Here is a 20,595-nt window from a genome sequence, read left to right as displayed (position 1 = left end):
GGTATTTGTCAGACAAAAATGCCCCAATTATCCAGTTGCTCCGAGTATTTTGCTGACATGCTCAACTGATAGTGGAGTTTCTTGTGGAAAACAAGCCTTTTGGGAGACGGCTGAGCTGAGACACAGGACACCAGAAGCTCCTTCTTACTTGTGAGTATTTTATGTTTTAAAGTAACTAGATTTGCCTTTAAGATTTTTCCTTCTTTGTTTAGTTTCTGTGAATGATCTGAGAGTTGTCTGTCACTTTCCTCCACTTTTCTCTTGGCTAATTTTGACTCGGAAAGCAAATCAGTCATGGTCAGGCTACTGAATGGGCTCTGTCGGCACCGTAATGCAAGCTGAGCAGCGTGTTATCATGTTGATGACCCTAAAACAATTTATACAAGTCATATTTATTTATCCACTTATCCGCAAAAACTACACCAACGTCTCCTCCGAGGCAGAAGGACTTGAATGTCATGAGTTCATGTCTCACACAGAATATTTCTTTCTTTACAGCTCCAAATATAGCAGTCCTGCTCTTGTGGAGGGTGTGTGATCATGATCCTGTGGCACATAAGGACATGGAGATCTCAATCTGCCAGGCTGTGGTCACTTATGTGACCCTTCTGTGGTTTGTAAGAGTGACTGATGGGATGCCTGACCCTTCTCAGAGGGACCTGCTGATGCGTCAGGAGGCGTCCAGACAGACAGGAGGCCAAGTGACACTGACAGTGGCCGAGCAGAAGCTGGACACTTACCTCCATCAATTAAAGGAGCAAGAGATGTCTGCTGCACAGTTCCCCCCTGCTATCCACTTCTTCAAAGCAAAGCCTCTCATCCAGAAGAGTTCAGTCTTCAAACTGCTGCAGAAGATGCCTAAAGGTGATGCAAGTATGGATATATAGAGCTGCACAGCATACTGAGGCTACAGTAACATTGACATTTAGTAAATTATAAATAGTAAAATTTGAATCAGTTTGACAACAGAATAGCTCTGCTTTAAGAAAACACAATCTGCATCTCAACCTGTCTTTAATGATTTCCTGTAATATCTTGTATTGTGTCCTGTAGTATTTTGTGTAATATCTGTTGTGGCAGGAAGCTTTGGACAGGCGTCAGACAGTCTCTCTTCATCTCCAGAACTAATTACTGTTTTTGAACCAACATTAGCACCTGAGGGTTCTGGTTCACCTGCAAAATGTCACTTAAGGAGGCACAGACGTGTAACCAAATGACTACAAAGAGACGCAAAACAACTACAAAGTTACAAATTGACTACAAACACATAAATTGACTAAAAAGACACAAAACAACTACAAATAACGCGGCCATGTCGTCTTGCTCCTATGTAGGAGGTGTGGGGGGCCTTTTATATGTCTGTACCCAGGAGCCCATTGTCTAATAATCCGTCCATGGCACCCAATAGTAACCAAGATCTTCATTTTATGTCACTGTCTAGGTTCAGTACTTCAGTCTGAGTTTGAGGTTATATCCTGCTGTTTTGGTGACAGGTGCAGCCCTCCACATCCACAGCTCCACTCTGGTCAGTGTTGAATGGCTGGTGAAAAACGTCACCTACAGGCCACACTGCTACATCTGCTTCACATGGGACAACTCTGTCCGCTTCATGTTCTCTGACCACCAGCCCTTCCCACGATGGGACTGCTTCTACTGGCAGCTGCTTGAGACCTTGAGAGCCAAAATAGGAGACCCTACAGGCTTTGATAACAGGTGGAGTAAGATGTCACCGTCCCTTTCACATTTCAAGTCAACATATAATGGGAGAACTTAACCCAGAATATCTGTTTTGGGGTGTTTTTCAGTTTAATGCAGCACCTCACACTGTTCACCGAGGATCCAGATGGTGAATACCCAAGCCAAGATGTTGTGTGGGAGAAGTTTGAGAAAGCCTTCATTGCAGCTGCAGGGCTAATCACGCATGCCCCTGTGCTGAGGGACTACTTCTATAAAGGCCTAGGGGAGCTTCAGCATGACAACATCATGTATCTGGAACTTAGGAGCGGCCTCTCACGGGTCTGTGTTTGTTTGTTCACACCTGATCCCCAGCTCCAGCCTCTCTTTTAGAGCCTCAGTATCAGTAGTAGATCTGACAATTCTGCATATCTGGACTGTGATTGTGTATTAGAAATGTTATATTTTCAAATCTAGCTAAACCTTTTTATTTGTTTCAGACGTATGAGCTTGATGGAACCATTCACGATAAGGTCTGGACTCTGAAAACATTTCAAGAAGTTACAAGGAAATTTATAGCAGATCATCCAGACTTTCTCGGGGCTCGTATCATCATTTCTGTACACAGGTACTAAATGTGCCTTAGTTTAATATTAACTTAATTTAAGAGATTGACCAAAAAGTTGCATAATTGCAGTGGTGAAAGACGTACTCAGAGAAACTACCAATAAAACAATCTAAAAATCCTCCATTACAAGCATTCAAAATCCTACTGGTTTTATCAGCAAAATGTACTTAAAGTATCAAAATTAAAAGTACTCATGCAGAAGAATGGCCCATGTGACTGATATATTATTATATCCTGTATATATAGTATTGTAGTTAAAGATACAATATTTCCCTCTGAAATGTAGTGGAGTAGAAGAAAACTGTTGAAAGTATTTAAAATTGTATCTCAAAATTAAAAGTAAATGTACTTTCCACCACTGCATACTTGTTACTTGAAAAGCCAGACAAGTTAACCAAAGTGGGGACAATGTGCCATGACTTTAAAGCTCTAATTTAATTAGTGTCCCAGTTAGGGGAAAAAATCTCTAAGTATAATTAATTATATTATCTCAATGATTTAGTTTCCTGTTTAATGGAAACGGAAATAACCATAGAGTTAGTACAGGTATTAAAGGGGCACTCCACCAATTTAGTACTACTCAACATGGGGAAACAGCTGTATATGGTCTGCTGGTGCTCTGGAGGAGCTTTGTCAAGTCTGAGAAAATAACCCTAATTAGACATGCTAATAAAGAAGTGTACAGCTGAGGCTGATGGTCTGTAGGTCAGACTGAAATGTCTATTTGATGGACTGCCATTAAATTTTGTACAGATATTAATGATCCCCAGAGGATGAATCTTAATGACTTAGGTGATCCCCTGACGTTTTCTCTAGCACCACCGTGAGGTTGACATTTGTGGTTTTAGTAAAATGTCTCAACAACTACTACTTTCACATAAGATAGGCATCATATAACGTAAATGTTAATGTAAAATTGCACAGTAGGTTTTTTGTTAGCATATTTTGCTGTATCAGTCAAATAGAGTACTCATTTTTGTCTATCATCGTTGCTGCTTTCTTCAGGGCTCTGGGTGTATCTGAAGTCAAAGCAGCCGTGAAAGAAGCCATTCAGCTGCAAAAGGACTTCCCAGATGTTGTTGCAGGATTTGACATGGTAAGAAGTGATCTGTCTCAAACATCTTACTTCTCTGTAGCAATAAGCTCTTGTTAAGTGGTAATTTGTCTTGTTAGTTGTTAGAGTTTAATTTAACATTGTGGTTTGCAGGTCGGCAGGGAGGACAGTGGGAGGACTCTTTGGTACTTCAGGGAGGCACTTTCTCTGCCAGCTGAACTGGGTGTCACGCTGCCATATTTCTTTCACGCAGGGGAGACAGGTGGGTCGATCAAAAGTGTAAAATACAGTAACAGAAAACCTTTAAAAATATATACCTTGATCCCACTGTGTATGCTTGTTTGTAGATGATGAAGGCACCAACGTAGATCAAAACATTCTTGACGCTCTTCTGTTCAACACCACACGCATTGGGCATGGCTATGCTCTGGCACACCATCCACTTGCTAAAGAGCTTTCTAGGAAAAGAAACGTGGCTGTGGAGCTGTGCCCCATCTCAAACCAGGTCAGATAACCTATTATCATTGGCACAATAGAAAAGAATATGGCTGAATCCAAATGTCCATCTTCCGGACTTGCAGACTGAGCCCTCGCGTACTTTTGAAATATGTACTGTGATGAAATGTGCTTTGAGACGGGACTTAAGACCTAAAGTATTTCCATGGAGATTAATTCAAAGTATTTTTTGGAAGAGTTCTTTATAGTATTGATATTGAGACTTTATACATACAAGGTTTGCTGCATTACGTAATAGCTATAATAGATATCTTCACAATGTGCAGTAAAACTGAACCCTCAACTGAGGATCCTCACACCATAAACGGACAAAAACAAACCTTTGCCTGTCTAGCAGACTCTAGAAGTTTGCTTGAGGCCCATTGTGGATTTGGACTTCTCGGGAAGACGCCCGTTAAACCAGTTTGTACATTCTGCTGCTAGGGGTCTCTCACATCAAAACAATAACAAAAGACGTAGTTTGATGAGGTTGTGAAGTAGCATGGGATCATAGGAGTTGTTCTCTACATTGTTAAACAACCACCATTGCTGATGAAAATCTATCTCACGTGACTCAGAAATCATGTTCACGGTTGAGGTAATGTATTAAAGTTTTATTCCCGTTACGTTTAGTCACGTTCGCCGGCTTCCTTCCTCACTCTGACGTATCCCACGTTTCCCCCGGAAGTTATAGCAACTAGAGGGGGTAAAGGGGATATGACGCCATTGACCGTGAATAAAATTACGGATTTCTCTGGGTTTGAACATTGTTGGAAACATTTGGGATAATGTAAATACATAACTCAACAAAATATATAACATAGGTCTTGTCGTTTTTAGACATTTTAATGCAGAAATGTTACATATACCTTTTAAGTCCACAGATTTGGATTCAGCACCTGTGTGCTGGTCTGCACATATAAAGTACCTGGGTGTGCTTGACCTCTGACCTCCAGGTGCTGAAGCTGGTATCGGACCTTCGGAACCACCCTGCAGCCGTGCTGATGTCTGAGGGCCACCCAATGGTGATCAGCTCCGATGACCCGTCTCTGTTCGGCACCACAGGCCTCTCCTACGACTTCTATCAAGCCTTTGTTGGCATCGGAGGGTTAAAAGCAAACCTGGGCACTCTGAAAGAGCTGGCTGTTAACTCTATCAGGTGAGAATCAGTTGATATTATTTCTCTCATCTGTGTGTTTTATGTTACTTCAGCTTTTAAAGCAAACATAAGCCTGCTTGTGATCTGAAGGTCCAGACTTTACTAAGCATATGTTTTTAAGCATATGTTGTTCTCCTTTGATGTCCAAAAACTATTTAAAACACATCAGTGAGTCCCACTGTTGCACTGGGTGACATGTTCCTCCATTATGATGAACATGGGCATTGCAGTTTGTTTTATCCCACAATCACTGTCCTGGTGCTGTAAATAATCCTAACCTACGGTGTATTAATCCACTGCTGAAAATAGTCCCCAGCAAATGCTACAAACTAGCTAAAAACTACAGTGGCCAGCTGTTTTAGCAAATTATTTTTAAAAATTTAAAGTGTATAATTATGATCTGTTTTTAAAGAAACAAATCACTGAACAATGTCACTTTTACTGTTTTTGTCATTGGTAATGTAGTGTAATGAAGGTGCAGTTCAATCCCCAGTTCCTTCTGTCCACATGTTGAGGTGTCCTTGAGCAAGACACTGAGTCCCAAAATTGCTCCCAATGTAAGTGCATGGGAAAAATACTGTATGTGGCTTTGGAAGACGTGTCTGCCAATTTAATGTAATATGTATAGTATGTTCAGTGACCCGCTGACCTCTGAGAATTAGGAGCTTCCTCCTGGAGCCTGTTTTACCAGATTGTCAACATGCAAGCTCTAATTTGCAATATTAGATAACTTCTTCCTGAATTAATTTTAACATGTTTTTATTTTAACAATGAAAACAAAACAGCATATTTGCCACCCATGCATGAGCATGTCATTTCTAGTTTATGATGTAAAACTTGGATATTTTTAGCCAAACAAGTCCATGCTAAAAAGCCTGCAATTAAACTTTCCAATAACATTTCAAGTTTTTAGAAATCATATCGCATTTCAATGAGTTAATTCTCATTAAAAGTTTCTTCTGCCTGCAGGTACAGCTCCCTGCCAGCTCATCTGAAGGACATGGGTCACGTCAGGTGGCAAAAAAAATGGGACGCCTTCATCTTGGATCATTCATGACAGCTAAACCACAACGGATCCTGAATGATTTTTGTAATAGTGCTGAACTAAAGCAAGCATCTACAGTATATAGGTCATTAGCAGCCTTTATGTAAAGAATTCAAATTCAATGTAAGGTGTTTCATTGGAACTACTGTATCTTTGTAAAAGGATAGGCTGAAAAGAGTTTAACATACCCTGAGATTTGATATAGGAAGATAGATAACTCTAGGTATATGTTAAAACTCTCATACAAGTTTCTGAACTATATTTCTTTTCCTGGAAAAACTACAAAGGAACTTTATAATAAACTAGTCTGTTGATGAGAAAAGCGATTCATAAGTCATTCAGTGTTCTCTGGGGAGTATTCAAAGTCGTCCACAGCCAGTTTTGTCATCATAAAAAGGAATTTCACACAAATACTAACAGGACATGTCAAAGTTACTTTTTTTATAACATACACAAAAATGTATGATGCAAAAACCAGAAGAAAAAAAAAAATCACTTCCTCTGTGATCCAGTTCACAACTTTGATTGTGCCCAGTCTGACATGTTGTCCAGTGCAAAATGGAAACTCACCATGAAGACAAGCATTTATTCTAGATCTTTCTCTGAGATGACACTCAGTTTTTGTGCAATAATGGCCCATTCATTATCTCGTCTTCCGGGCCCTGCCCACGAGTCTTTCAGTGGTCTTTGATGAGATTTTGTATCTTCCAGCTCTGACCACTGCACTGCTGTACAACAAGTTTGTAATAGCCATCTTCACCCATTGCAACTTCCAGACATCTCTTTGTTTCTCTGTTCTGGATAGGCCCTTTCTAGGAATAAAACACAACAATAAAGCAAACTTTCTTCAAACAGACTGACCTCTTTGGTGTGGATCTATCTTTTTAAAACTGTAATATTTACCTGTTTAAAATCCCACAGCATGTGAAACTTCTTCTGCTGGGCCATTTTGCACTCGTACAGTCCCGGGTAGACTCCAGTGCCGGGGTCCACCAGACAGCGGTTGCTGTTGTACTTGTGAGATTTGATTCCGCCGATGTAGAGTTGTCCATCGGAGCGATAATAACAGTGCTACAACAAAGAACAATAATTAACCACAAAACAAACTAAAGATTGCAATCTGTATGCATGCAGTGAATCTCAGAACACACCTGTGGTGAGAAGTAGTGGCATGCATATGCAATGGGTGTGTTCCCAGGCACTGGGCCTTGGTCAATACAGAGATCTGGCTTCAGGTTATTCATCAGCTGTCAACAGAAGCCGAAATAGAAAGTAACTCTTTAAGCATCCATTAGAAATAGTGGCACAACAACATATACATAACTTCTGAGGCTCCAGCCCAAAATGCACTTAAAGGCTGCCGATAGTTTTGTTGTTTTAAAAAATCCCATGAAAAGACCAAAACCAACCTGAGGTCTGTCCCCAACTTGGGGGTCAGGACCCCAAACCTGATTGTTACAAAGACTGATCAGGATACGAAAACAATACATTTTTTATTATTTATTTTTACAGACATTCCTCTAATCTTTGCTTTTGTGAATTACTGGATTTTCCCCCTCTTCGGGCCTCTACAATTTATTAAAAAAAAAATCAAAAATCAATCTCGGTCATAACCCATAGATGTGCAACCGGTGATGATAGGTCACAAGTAGACATTGCTTTGTTTTAAGGGGTCAGAAGCCAAAACGATTGGGAACCACTAGTTCACATGACAATCCAAGGAGGAAAGTGGAAAAGAGGTGCTTGATGACGCTGTACAAAGTTCTATTGCAGCTGCTCTGTAGCCAGCATATTATAATTTATTTGGGGCAGCTTCCATGTGTGAGGGTGTTTTAACTGATTTGAACAGGAGTTCCTGCTATAGAACATTCATGCATCTTCATGCATCTTGAAAACCTACCCTGAATAAATACTGGTTAAAAAAAACATCTTAAGCCAAATACAACTGACTTGCTACTATTTGATATCCTATGACTTGGATGAATAAGAGTCTTTATGGGAATTAATATGATAGTGAAAAGATTTATTAAATTAAACCTAAACAAAGCCTTCTGAAGGATGACTGACCCTTGCAGATTCAGACTCACCGCTCCATAACTTAGCAGGTCATGCAGAGGGTCCAGCATGGGGTAAACATTATCCAGATACCACTTAAAGGGCTTGCATTTCAGCCTCTCTCTCAGCTTTTTCCTCTCAGACACATCCCCAATGTCTATCCCATGATTCTGGAGAAACATCAGGATAAAAAAAAAGACCACAAAAACATTTTGATAAGTAAGAGGAACTACAGTTTTTGCACTATTAGTCATATCTTGGAGAACATGAAGCCTAATTTGTGTATTTGGGTGAAAGAAGTTATATGTGAGTAATGAGCTGCCATCCCTTACCTCTAGAGGAAGGTTCCAGGCAATGTTGACATTGTATTTATATTCATCCAGCCACACCTCCGCCACCCTCAGTGCATTACGCTTTACCATTATACTCAAGTCTGGGAGGTAAGGCTTGATGGCCCGTTCAATGTGGGCAATTTTAGAGCAAGGTATAACTTCTATGCTTCCTCCACATAGCCACACCTGCCAAAACACAATGGTTAAATATTTAACAAGTAGATTTTAAAGGGCATTTAACACACACACACACACACACACACACACATCTATACATACATATATAAATAAAAAGTCAGAGAGTTATTCAGAGACATCATCCCTGAATATCTGTATAAAATTTCATGGCAACCATGAAATAGCTGTTGAGATATTTCAATCTGGACCAAAGTCGAAAACTGACAGAGAGACCAACACATTGCCGACTTCACTACGCCGCTGGCTAAAAACAAGTAACCTCTAAACAACCATTTTACAGCTACAGCAAACATGAAACAGCTCTTTTTGGACTTTAAGTATAGTGTTTTAGTCACTGTGAGACATTCTGAAAATCTTACCCGGATGCCGAGCTCCACATTTTCACCACCATATATTTTCATTCCACCATCAAGACTTCCAATCTCTCCAAAGAACTTGCGATCAGCGACAAGAATCCCCATGATGGAGGGGCTCCTGAGGACAGAATTTGACAATACATTAAAACACCAGCCACACTTAAAGGATGCTGTATGAATCATCAGGATAAATCTGAACATTATTTCTGTAAAAACATGTTGCTGATTAACTTTGCAAATGTCATTTTCAATGTTTTTAGTTCCACAAACGAAATTTCATTCATGTCTAAAATCACAAAACTATCAGCATGGCTACACACACCACTATGGTTAAAGAAATAATTTCACATTTTGGAAATAACGCTGATTCACTTTCTTAGATGAGAAGATCGATGCTGCTCTCATATTTGTCGGTTAAATTAGAGTCTACAGCCAGCAGCCTGTTAGCTTAACTTAGCATTAGCAAGACTACAAACGGGGAGAAACAGCTAGCCTGGCTCTGTCTGAAGGTGAAACATCTACCAGCACCTCTAAAACTCACTAATTAACATGTTATATCTTGGTTGTTTAATCCATACAAAAACAAGTGTGAAAATGACAAACTGAGGTTTTATGGGAGGTTGTGTGCCTGACTTTTTCTTGGCTGGTAGCAGTGACTAGCTAGCTAGCTAGCCAACTGTCTCCTAGCTCCAGTTTCATATTAAAGGAACAGATATGAGTGGTATTGATCTTCTCATCTAACTCTCGGGAAGAAAATGAAAAATCGCATTACCCAAAATGTCAAATTATAGTGTTAAAGTATGTTTTTTGTTATTTGGGTGAACTGAATGTTTAAACTGGAACATACTTGCCAGGATGTGAGTTGTCCTTTAAAGCGTACCACTCGGGTCTGAAGGACTCATACATGCACCACAGAGCCCAGTCGAAGGCATCCGCCGCAGGCATGTAGGGATTCAGGGTCAAGTCATCAAAATTGACTTTGTCAAACACTGGTGTCAGTATCACGGTGCGGTCCTCTTTAATGCGAGCTAACAGTGGTTCTGCCCTAAACACAATCACAGTTTAACAGACTTGATAGAACAGAAACAAAAAGTATGATGATAGGCTTATCACCAGAGCAACATTTAAAAGACAACTGAGCGGTGACAACGCAGCACTTAAACCAACCACTGCACATGGACTTCTATGTGAGCGTCCAAGATGGCCACCACGTCCCCTACAGCAGCCTTCCATCCGGACAGTCTGGCCTGGGTGAGACCGAGCTGCTCAGAGTGCCTGACTTTCTTCACCAGGCCTGGACACTCCTCGTGGATGGAGTAGACATATTCATCCAGTTTCTCCATTAAATCCTCTGCAGAAAGTAAAGATTTTATGTCAAGAACCGTTTTTGTAATCGGAGCTGTAGATTGAATTATTAAAAAAATAATAATAAATTAAAAAACATACATACATACATACATACATACATACATACATACATATATATATTTTTTTAAATATAATGTTTAGACATTTTGGGGAAAAATGCTTATTCGTTTTCTTGGCGAGAGTTACATGAGAGGATCAACACCACTCATAATTGTGCATTAAATGAAAACGTTAGCTTAGCATTAATTTTGCACTTTGGTTTTTGTACTGATTAACAAACATAATGTAAGAGAGCTTTAGAGGCGCTGGAAGACACCAGCACAGTACCAAGCTAGCTGTGTCTTTCTGTTTCTAGTCTTTATGCTAAGCTAAGCTAACCGTCTCCTTTAACAAACAAATGTGACAGTGGTATAAATCTTCTCATCTAACTCTCAGCAAGACAGTGAAGAAGTGTATATCCCAAACTATTCCTCATTAGACCTCTTCTCGAGGTACAGTCAAATTTACTTCAAATGAAGACCATACAACGGACAAATTCAAGCAAGTGTTTTCTGTTTTGGTGTGAACTCCAGCCAGATCTGGCGGACTCGCAAGTCACCCTTTTCAACTTTGACTAAATATTACTGATGAGCCGGACTACAAACTGTAGCGTGGCTCTCTTTGCTTTATTATCCACATTTAAATCATGACATGACATTGTTTTTTCCCCCTTTTTTCTGAGTGTGGAAACATTTTGTTGTACTAAGACTAATGTGACTCAGCACTGTGTGGGTGTTAACAGGCTCACTCTCCTGTTTTTTTTTTTTTTTTTTTTTTTAAACCTTTCAGGGTGGAACAACTTTAAAATTAAAATTTATGTGGGCTCCACAAAAGGAGATTCCACCATTGTATTGGGTTGGCAGCAGAAATAATAATAATAAACTTCATTTATATAGCATCTTTCAAAACACAGTTGCAAAGTACTTTACAATAAAGACAGAGCACATTTACACAAAAAGAATAAAACAAACTAAAAGCCATAAAAGCTAAAAATGTCATAAAACAATTTCGGTCAACAGAAAGCCATTTTTAAAAAGTGGGTTTTTACAAATGATTTTTAAAAAAAAAGGAGGTAACAGAGTTTGCAGCCCTGATCTCCTCAGGAAGGTCATTCCACAATCTCAGATGCAAATATCTGAAATATCTATTGGCATGGCTACGTACCACTACAGGTAAGAGATAAAATGGCCTGATAATACATTGAGAGCCATAGCAGGTCGACCTACCATTACTGCTGTGATCGTCCACCAGTATGATTTCTTTCAGCAGCCGAGCTGGCGTCTTGTCTATGATGCTGCGGATGGCCCTTTTGATGACAGAAAGAGCTTCATCCAGGTAGATTAATACAACGCTCATGCTAGGCAGATCCTCTGGGTACTTTTTCTCAGCACACCTGTGAGGAGAAGAAAAGGTGATTCATTTTTTGATTAAAAACTTGTGCTTGTTTTCAATCACAACCATAACAAGCAAATTTATTTTCAGAGGGAAACTTAGGTAGTTGATTTTATTTCCTGACCTTTTTTGATGCATTTTCAAATGTTAATTGACAAATTTGTATATAAACTACATCTTTGTTAGGGCTGCAACTAAATTGTTTTTAGTTCTATTGTTTTTATTATTGATTAATCTGTTGATAATTTTCTTGAATAATCGTTTATAAAATGTCTTAAAATGTACCCCTTGCAATTTTTCAGAACCCTCATATTGCTTGTTTTGTCCAACTTGCAGAGATATTTAGTTTACTATCATAAAACCAGCAAATGTTCACATTTGAAAAAGTTGTAATCTGAAGTTCTGCCATTTCTCCTTTAAAAAAATTACATACAATTAATCAATTATCAAATTGTTATAGATCTAATCTTAGTCACCAAAAAGGATAATTGACCACTAATTATTTAAGATATTCAATCAAGGTGCACAGATTAAAAGGCTAAAATTGTATCAAAAACTTCAACATGTTTAGTGCTAACCTCACTGTCGTTCAGCCCAAAAATGTTAAGTGCACTTGCTTCATACTCAGTGAAAGCAGTAAAATGTCATTTTTTTCTGTCATGTGCCAGTTCACATTAACAAGTTTTATGACAATATCTAGCCAAAATTAATTCGTCATGAATTATGATTTAATTTTGCTCAGGACACATTTCTTAACAGCTGATTATCCGTGTAAAAGGAATATACATTTTTAAAGGATTTGACAGACCTGAGTTTAAAAAAAGTAGGCTAATAACAGTTGTGTATCTGGGTCTCAAACTAAACAGGCATCATATAAAGCAGCTCATTGTGTGTAAACGAGCTGTAATTTATCAGCAAGTTCCCATATGAGGAAATTATAAATCACCTGGAGGGCCTGGTGTCAGGGATCTCTCTGTTGAGGGGCAGCCTGTCACTGAGGAAGGCATTGTAGCCGTATCTCTGAAACAACTTTTCGGCCTCCTTCTGCTCCTCCTCTGAAAGCTCATCGCCCCACTTGCTGAACAGAGCCGAGTTCGGGTACAGCTTCCTCACCACCTTCCTCTCCTTCTTCACCTCTGGGTTCTTCTGTGGCACCGGTTCCTTCTTTTCAAGTTTATTCATCAGATTGACTGTCAACAGAACAGAGTAGCCGAGTATTTTATCTTTGTGTATTATTCTACTTTCTATGCAAAGTGTGTGACAGATGGCTGAAACGCAAACACTCCTCCCTGAAATACAAACATAGCAGGCCGTATTTCATTAAACAAATGTCAGTGTTTGTCTTTGCAATGATGCAATTAGTACCTCTTTAACCACACCTAAAGTACATTAGTGTGAACTTTTTTTCAATCTGTGTATATTGGGATGGTGATTTGCAGGTCAGTCTAGTTAAAACTGGGCTGAATTTGGTTGAAAAGTGAACGTTTCTTAGTCGATTAATCGATGAGTTGATTAACAGACAATTAAATGGCAGCTATTTCGATAATCGATTAATCATTTTAGTCAATTTTAAGCAAAAATGCCTAAGATTCACTGGTTTCAAATGTGAGGATTTGCTGCTTTACTTTGTCATGTATGATAGTAGACTTAACATCTGTGGGTTTTGGACTGTTGGAATTTGAAGTTGTCACCTTGGGCTCTGGGAAATTTACATTTTATAGATAAAACAATTACATATATACTGTATATACATATAGATACATGAATTGAAAAATGATCGGCAGATAAATCGATAATGAAAATAATTATTAGTTGCAGCCATATTCAATATAACCATTGTTTTAACGCTATTTTAATTACTGAATTTGAATGTGAAGCAGGTACGTTATATGTTGAAAACAAAACTGTTATATTTAACCTAAATGTCTAAAAAAATATATATATATTTCTGCCATAAACATTTATTTTATCAAGACATGCACATCATTTGACACCAAACCAAAGCTTACTGTGTTGAAAGTATCTTTTTTAATTAATTTAATTTTGTTGGAAGTTGAAACCTAATTTTATGCTTTGATAAAAAAAAAAAAACAGAACCAGCTGTTGGACTGAGACTTTGACTCACGCAGCCTGTTGATGTCTGTTTCCATCTTGTCCATCCTCTTAAGCATTCCTTGACTCCTGATGGAGTCATTCTGGTGGGTCCTCTGGAGTCTCTCCGAATGAGTATGAACCTCCCTTTTTATAGAGCCGAGGTATAACAGAGCCACGGCCACAGCAAAGACCAGAAGTGATCCTTTAATCCAGCCAAATCTCATCCTGGTGCTTCTATGCATGTTATGTGCTTTGTTTAGCCCTGCAAGAAAAAGGAGAAAGTAATCCCCTACCTTTAATTGCAGGTGCTCTCTCTCCTCACTCGTTCTCCCCACCCTCTCCACACACACACACACTCACACAAATATAGTCATGGAAATTGACGCACCCATAGATGTTTATTTGATATCCCAAAGCTCACAGCAGATTAGCTGGGAGTGTAGTTTTCATTCCTGGTTTTCACTGTGCTGTGTGTTCGTTGCATTACACCTGGGATGCAAGGTGTATACCATTATCTATAGTTACCTGGGAGGATAGAAAACCAGCAGTACTCTGCAGGTAACAGGAACAGGACTGACAGACAAGACATGTACAACACTACTGTTGTACACTGCAACAATATTGTTCAGCCTCTCTACTAACAGCATGTCTGACAAGTCTGTCGTTTTAGGTTTGATAGTGCTGAGAACCTGATTTTTTTTTTGTCTCAATAAAAGAAAATCTTACAGTGTTCATTTAATCCATATCATGTTCCCCTTGTATCCTTTTAAGCCTTCGGCTCCCTGCTACAAGATGTCAGGAAGCATATACAAACAAATAAAGACAAAAACAGAACATTTAGTTAATAAGTTAGTTTTTATTTCTGTGTCATGCCAAACATATGGCCCATGGGACATGGGATTACAAGATGCTGCTATCTATCTATCTAAATATAACATGCATTTTCCAACCAAAAGAAACTCTTTTGTATACTTTCAAATAACATATTTATGTGCAAATGTACACAGAATAGCAGAAGAGAAAAAATAAAAGTCTAAAAGTTATGCTGGAATACATGCTTTTTTCTCATCTAAGTATCCCATCAAGTAAAGCTGGCTAATTTAAATGTTTCATATGTTTATCTTACTAAACAAAGTATTGTGTAATTCCCAGTAAAAAGGACAACAAAAGACAAAATTTAAATCATGTTCTATATCACTGAGATGGCACATTGAACAAATCAGACTTACAGTACCGTCTGTTTTCAACACTGAGTGGTAAAATGCTCGATCATTAGTTAAATGATATACAATATAATTCTCAGTACCATATTTTAGCTCTGTTATGAGTATGAAAATGATGTTATGACCTTTACAGTCACCAGCTCACAACCCAATTCGACACCTGTGGGACACTTTGAACTCACTATCATCAAAACACCAAATGAGGAAATATCTTTTGGAAAAATGGTGTTCATAACTTGTGGAATTTAGGACATCCTTTCTTTTTATTAAAGGGAATGAAAAGAGGAGAGATATAGGTGAATGTATTTATGTATTTTAGTAAAAATGTACCATTTTATAATGATTAATATCTACTATAATTAAATCTGCATGTTACAACTTTCACCAACTTTTGTTGTTATCATGTCTGTAGGCAACCAGGACCACCGTGGAAATAAGTTATATTAACTTTTAATGTTTTTATTCAGTGTCAAGCTTCAGTTTAATGCAAAACATGTTACATGCCATTTGTAGTTATTTTTAGTCCTTGCATGTCAAGGTTCCATATTGCATAAATCTGTTTTAGAATTATTTTTAATTTTTTTCTTTTCTGTGAATATTTGTACAAATATGTTGTACATATGAATGTTAGAATGGACGAGCATTGAAGCCAATCTGGAGGCTTATTAAAACGTGTTGAGGTTTTTCCTTTTCATTCCCCAACCGCAATGTCATCCACATATGAGATGTTGAAATGCAAACAGGACCTTGCATCCTTGTACTGACAGAGACATCAGGAACCACCTGTCCACCTTTGTTACAGGAGACAAATATGTCATTTATTATTTCTTATCATGACATCTTTTACATCACCTGCAGAGTAAGGATATGTCTGCCTATAAAGTCCTGCCCTTAGGTTAAGTTCTATTCAGACTTGAGTAAATACCACCCAGAAACTCCTCCTTCCCTTTGATTGAGCCACTAAAAAAACATTGTTTTCTTAAGCGATTTGCTAAACATTACAGCAGAAAGGTGAGGGGAGGAGTGATTGTGGAGGTGCAGTTAATTTCACACAAGATTCAGTTTCCAGTGTTCCCATTTGAGTGCAAAATACTGTATGTGAAAAAGACACAGAGGGCCACTCTGCACTGATATGACCCAATCAAACACTAACATCAGAGGATCTGGGTTATCTGTAATCTGAGATCAAAATCCTTTCAAAGTACAATAATGACTTTAGAGCCTGTATTTATCAAACTGCTAAAAGTAAAGATGGAAGTAGACCTAAAAATCCTTCACTTTTACTCCTGCTGCTTTTAAATTTATGAGAGCGCCAGATGTCTCTTAAAGGAATAGTTCAACATTTTGGGAAATATTCGCTTTAGATGAGAAGATTGAGCTCATGCTGAAATCTGTCTATTAAATATGAAGCTACAGCCAGCAACTGGTTATGTTAGCGTAGCATAAAGACTGGAAACAGGGGGCGACAACTAGCCCGGCTCTGTCCAATGGTAACTAAATCTGCTCACCAGCTTATCTAAATCTCACTAATTAACATATTTTATCTTGTTTGTTTAATACGTACAGAAACAAAGTGTAAAAACAACAATTCAACGTTTTACAGGGGAGATTCTGTTAAGCAGATTTTGTAACTTGGAGACTTCACTCAAATGCTATTTCATGAATCAGTCAGTCATCTGCGAAAAGTTAAGCAACTTTAAAGTTAAAGTACTAATACCGCACTGTAAAGATCTTCTGTTACAAGTGTGTGTGTGTATATGTGTATATATATATATATATATATATATATATATATATATATATATATATATATATATATATATATATATATATATATATATATATATATATATATATATATAAATAAATAAATTATTTTATATTACACAAACCAATGTTAATAAAAATTATAGCTTTACTAATAATTAGCAAACATTATTAATTATCATTTTATTGTTTGTTAAAAGTAAAATAAATGTACCATTTATTAATGATGGTTAATATAAAGTGTTACCTTTATTATATATATGTACATAATATACAGTATTTGCACACAATAGGAAAAAGTGGAGAAAATTATGAGAATAGTTTAAAAAAAGTAAAAAAAAAAGTAGACAATTCATTCTTTTCGAAATGCCGGTCTGAAAATCTACACAATTACTACTGATAACGATGCGACAATGACATTAATTATGACTTCAATGACCAGAGTTAACAAAGCACAGCCTATAACTGTTCCATGACCTTTTTACAATGTATGGTGAAATAATAGCTCAAGGTGCAAATCGCATATGTGCCCAAAGCTGAGAGCATCATGTGAAAATATATCCTGGGAATCTCTTCATATGTATAGTAGCACAAGTAAAGGAATATTAGAAATTAATATTTACAAGCATCGTTTTTTAAAATAAGAGATAACGCTAAAAGGACAACAAGAATTGGCCGTCACCGACACACACAGGGGCATCCGCAGACAGGTGATCATTCAGTCAGTGACTCACAACGCTGGGGTGAAGAGGTTTGACTCGAACCACACGGGACAGTCCCAGCCGCAGACCCTGACCTGGAGACTTCACTGATGGACTCTGGGATGAGTTAGGACTTCTACCAATTTGACCTTGGAAAAAAAATTAATAACATTATTGTTAAACTTACTGTAAGTGTCTCTAAAGGTTTATATTTACTGCTGTAGTTCACTTGTACTGCACCAGGTGGGGTCCACTTGGGTATTCTGCCCCCTGCTGGGCTCATAGAGAATGCAGGTTTCGATGTGGAAACTGTGGAGGATGAAGCAGGTCTTTTGGGTGCATGTTTGGCTGTTGGAGGACTTCTCACCGGTGTGGAAGCTGCTGTGAGACAAAGTAGTTCTCAATGACTAAATTAAATTACAAATCACAGCCAAAAGCAGAATCTTCAAGAACGCACCTGCTGCCTGTGATTTTGACTTTGATGGATGCTTTTCTTTTTTAGAGGCAGGAGGCTGTTTGGGTTTCTCATTCTTGGTTACTTTCTCCTTCTTTTTTGTTTTGCTGACTTTCTTCACTGTGAATTCCTCATCTTCGCTCTCAGCTGGTTCACTGAAATTGTCATCACTTTCTGAATCTGGAAAGGCATTATTTATATGTTACTCACACAAGAAGAAAAAAAACAAACATAGAAACTTAATTAAACAGAAACCAAATATTTAGGGATGACAGCTGACAACCTGGTGTCAGTTTGGGCTCATAGTCTTCATCATCTGTAAGCTTCTTCCTCTGCTCCTCAGTGGCTTTAGTGGCAGCTTCCTTTTTGTGTCTGGAAAGGGTAAGTGACTCTTTTTCTGGTATGATTTCATCAAGGCCTAAAGAAAACACAAATGTAACAGCCGCAGAAATGTTTCATACCATTTTTATCCTCATCAAACAAGATTAAATTAAGGGCAATGTATTTATAAAATGAGAAGAAATTAAATGTGCAATAAAAGATGTGCAGTGGACAAAAATAAGGGGAATTTACCCAAAATTGCACTATTCACACTGCAGTTGGACAGGTGCAAAGAAGTTGGATCTGTGTTTTCATCTACTGCAACTTGAATCTTGACATCTCCTGAAGAAATTAAACAGGAATTTAAGTTGACAACTCTTTAACAAACAGACAATTATATTTATGTTTTCAAAGCCAAAGCCATACCTTTACTGGTGGGAGACTGATCTTTTAGCAAGGATAGTGTAATGGCTGCTTCTAGATCTCTTTCATGCAACCTCTCATCCAATGGTCTTCTGTGAAAAACAGAATTAATGTTGAGAAGATTCAGCCTGACGTCATTATATTCACAGCCAAAGAGTCCCTGACTGCACCTTATGATTGGCAATGCACTACTGTTTATCTACCGGGATGAGCTGAGACATTTGAATTTGCTTGAATTCAGCCTGACATCATTATATTCACTAGGTGTACAATAATCAAAGAGTCCCTGACTGCACCCTATGACTGGCAACACACTACTGTTTATCTAGCGGGATGAGCTGAGACGCTTGAATTCAGACACACACACACTCATCCAAGTGCCCTTAAATTACCCGATATAATAACGGGTTGTGTGTTGTGTGTGTGTGTGTTCAATGCAGCAGCTGTGCCTATGTAAAGAGTTGGGGTATTTGTTGTAACATTACAGCTGGCTCTAGGCATCTTTACTTTGTAGACTGGTATTTGTACATTTTACTTTTCATACGCTAAACTGACAACAACAGACTGATTTTGTTGTGTAAAAATCAATGAGGATTTGTTCTTTTTCTCTCATTCTGAGTTGATATAGATCTCCACCATCTTAATCATCTAGTTGTGTACATGGTCCACTGCGTCATTATCTTGTCTACTACCTGCTCTTCTGGCTCACTGTGGATTGTGAGTTGAACTCTTGACTGGAGGACTTGCTCGATGATTTCTTGTGCTCCTGTTTCACATCCTCCTTGGCCTTTTTGCTGGGTGGAGCCTTCGCACTGGCAAAATCATCATCTGTCACAACATGAAGACAGAACATTGAGATATGTTGGTGGTGAGAGAAGACTGAGTCTGTTAATGTATGCATATGTCTACCCCTTCTTTTCTATGGGCATCTGAAGTCTCCTGCACATAAGCTGTAACTACTGGCACCATTTAAAAATGCTTACACGTATGTAAAACAGTTAACTGTGTGCAATTCAAAATGTTCAAATGTGCAGGCTGGTCTGAATGACTTGAAAATGTTTTGGATGCTAACAACATCATTAGTAGAGACCAATCATTTGCTGTGACCAGTACTTCTTGAAGGGTCAACACAACATTACAGAACTAAGAGGTAATAACAGATGTATTTAGCTGATGGATGTTTGTTTTTAAGTTGATATGCATTAAGGGAAATAACTGTAGCTATTCATTCAGAATTAGACAGCAACAGTAGTAACTGGATACTGTAAATGTAACCATAATAGATTAAGACACCATCATTTCTCACCATCATCAAAGTCATTGGCTTCACAGTAATTCACAGTCTTTGTCTTCCTGTCAAAAGTAAACAACGTTTTAGCATTCAACAAACATTAACTATATCAGGCAAACTGGGACCCCATAAATTAGGGTTTAAAAGGCGGTTTACAAACCTTGATGGTCGGTCCATTGCTTGTAAAATTACGAGCTTTTTATTCAGCGAACATTAAACACATCAACGTTAGGTTAGCTGTAAAGTCAACAATAGTACCTTTAGTAAGAAACACAAGCTAATGTTTGCTCGATGGAGAAGCTAGCTAACCTAGCTTTAATTGCCGATCGTTTCAAATGCGTCAACATGCGTCCAATCGTTCACCGAGTGAAATGTGGTTACTTTAGCTTACTAACACGTGAAACTATCTAATAAATGTTAGTTTTGTTCCACAACAGTAAACTGAAGCATTTGCTACGCGTTCAACCAGCCCGCCTGAACCGAGTGAATTTGTTGACCAATTTGACGAACACCGCCAGCTGATTCG

The 20,595-nt window shown here is 38.2% G+C and overlaps 3 protein-coding genes across 6 annotated transcripts; 1 reads left to right on the top strand and 2 right to left on the bottom strand.

Moving 5' to 3' along the window:
- Window positions 1-36: 36 nt before the first annotated feature.
- ada2b (adenosine deaminase 2b) lies at window positions 37-6,377 on the top strand. Of its 3 annotated transcripts, none has more exons than XM_044185521.1 (10): window positions 37-150; window positions 499-864; window positions 1,494-1,713; window positions 1,806-2,016; window positions 2,175-2,302; window positions 3,308-3,398; window positions 3,510-3,618; window positions 3,704-3,861; window positions 4,808-5,010; window positions 5,980-6,377. In XM_044185521.1, exons 2-10 carry the CDS (start codon window positions 564-566, stop codon window positions 6,065-6,067), a joined length of 1,509 nt encoding a protein of 502 aa, XP_044041456.1. In that variant the 5' UTR covers window positions 37-150; window positions 499-563; the 3' UTR covers window positions 6,068-6,377. The 3 variants fall into 3 exon arrangements, with proteins under 3 accessions (XP_044041456.1, XP_044041455.1, XP_044041454.1); XM_044185520.1 differs by lacking the exon at window positions 37-150 and adding an exon at window positions 5,476-5,567 and having other exon boundaries at window positions 365-864; window positions 5,980-6,028; XM_044185519.1 differs by lacking the exon at window positions 37-150 and having other exon boundaries at window positions 373-864.
- On the bottom strand, window positions 5,753-14,409 carry LOC122871012 (probable polypeptide N-acetylgalactosaminyltransferase 8). The gene is made up of 12 exons (XM_044185517.1): window positions 14,278-14,409; window positions 13,921-14,151; window positions 12,742-12,985; window positions 11,630-11,796; window positions 10,164-10,347; window positions 9,844-10,041; window positions 9,000-9,114; window positions 8,443-8,628; window positions 8,143-8,280; window positions 7,207-7,302; window positions 6,959-7,126; window positions 5,753-6,867 (listed from the first exon to the last, which is right to left on the bottom strand). The coding sequence occupies exons 1-12, from the start codon at window positions 14,279-14,281 to the stop codon at window positions 6,733-6,735; spliced, it is 1,866 nt and encodes a 621-aa protein (XP_044041452.1). The 5' UTR covers window positions 14,282-14,409; the 3' UTR covers window positions 5,753-6,732.
- A 2,694-nt stretch (window positions 14,410-17,103) lies between these two features.
- On the bottom strand, window positions 17,104-20,554 carry rad51ap1 (RAD51 associated protein 1). Of its 2 annotated transcripts, none has more exons than XM_044185522.1 (9): window positions 20,230-20,554; window positions 20,085-20,131; window positions 19,471-19,606; window positions 18,782-18,870; window positions 18,608-18,697; window positions 18,318-18,452; window positions 18,038-18,214; window positions 17,821-17,961; window positions 17,104-17,729 (listed from the first exon to the last, which is right to left on the bottom strand). In XM_044185522.1, the coding sequence occupies exons 1-9, from the start codon at window positions 20,244-20,246 to the stop codon at window positions 17,602-17,604; spliced, it is 960 nt and encodes a 319-aa protein (XP_044041457.1). In that variant the 5' UTR covers window positions 20,247-20,554; the 3' UTR covers window positions 17,104-17,601. The 2 variants fall into 2 exon arrangements, with proteins under 2 accessions (XP_044041457.1, XP_044041458.1); XM_044185523.1 differs by having other exon boundaries at window positions 17,821-17,958; window positions 20,230-20,553.
- Window positions 20,555-20,595: the final 41 nt, after the last annotated feature.

This window comes from Siniperca chuatsi, linkage group LG23, assembly GCF_020085105.1.
Source record: "Siniperca chuatsi isolate FFG_IHB_CAS linkage group LG23, ASM2008510v1, whole genome shotgun sequence".
Lineage (NCBI taxonomy): Eukaryota > Metazoa > Chordata > Actinopteri > Centrarchiformes > Sinipercidae > Siniperca > Siniperca chuatsi.
The sequence above is the reverse complement of the archived record's forward strand: the minus strand, read 5'-3'. Positions and strand labels throughout refer to the sequence as shown.

Bases quoted from the DNA above. Each gene is read 5' to 3' on its own strand.
- LOC122871012 (XM_044185517.1), bottom strand. The intron at 8,281-8,442 runs GTAAGGGATGGC...ATGTTTCTCCAG, and splicing joins CCTGGAACCTTCCTCTAGAG to AATCATGGGATAGACATTGG. The intron at 7,303-8,142 runs GTGAGTCTGAAT...TTCTGTTGACAG, and splicing joins ACCTGCTAAGTTATGGAGCG to CTGATGAATAACCTGAAGCC.
- ada2b (XM_044185519.1), top strand. From the start codon at position 459: ATGAGTTCATGTCTCACACAGAATATTTCTTTCTTTACAGCTCCAAAT. The intron at 3,399-3,509 runs GTAAGAAGTGAT...TGTGGTTTGCAG, and splicing joins TTGTTGCAGGATTTGACATG to GTCGGCAGGGAGGACAGTGG. The intron at 3,619-3,703 runs GTGGGTCGATCA...GCTTGTTTGTAG, and splicing joins CTTTCACGCAGGGGAGACAG to ATGATGAAGGCACCAACGTA.
- rad51ap1 (XM_044185522.1), bottom strand. The intron at 18,871-19,470 runs GTAGTAGACAAG...TGTTTTTCACAG, and splicing joins ACAGTGAGCCAGAAGAGCAG to AAGACCATTGGATGAGAGGT. The intron at 18,215-18,317 runs GTTGTCAGCTGT...ATGCCTTTCCAG, and splicing joins TGAGCCCAAACTGACACCAG to ATTCAGAAAGTGATGACAAT.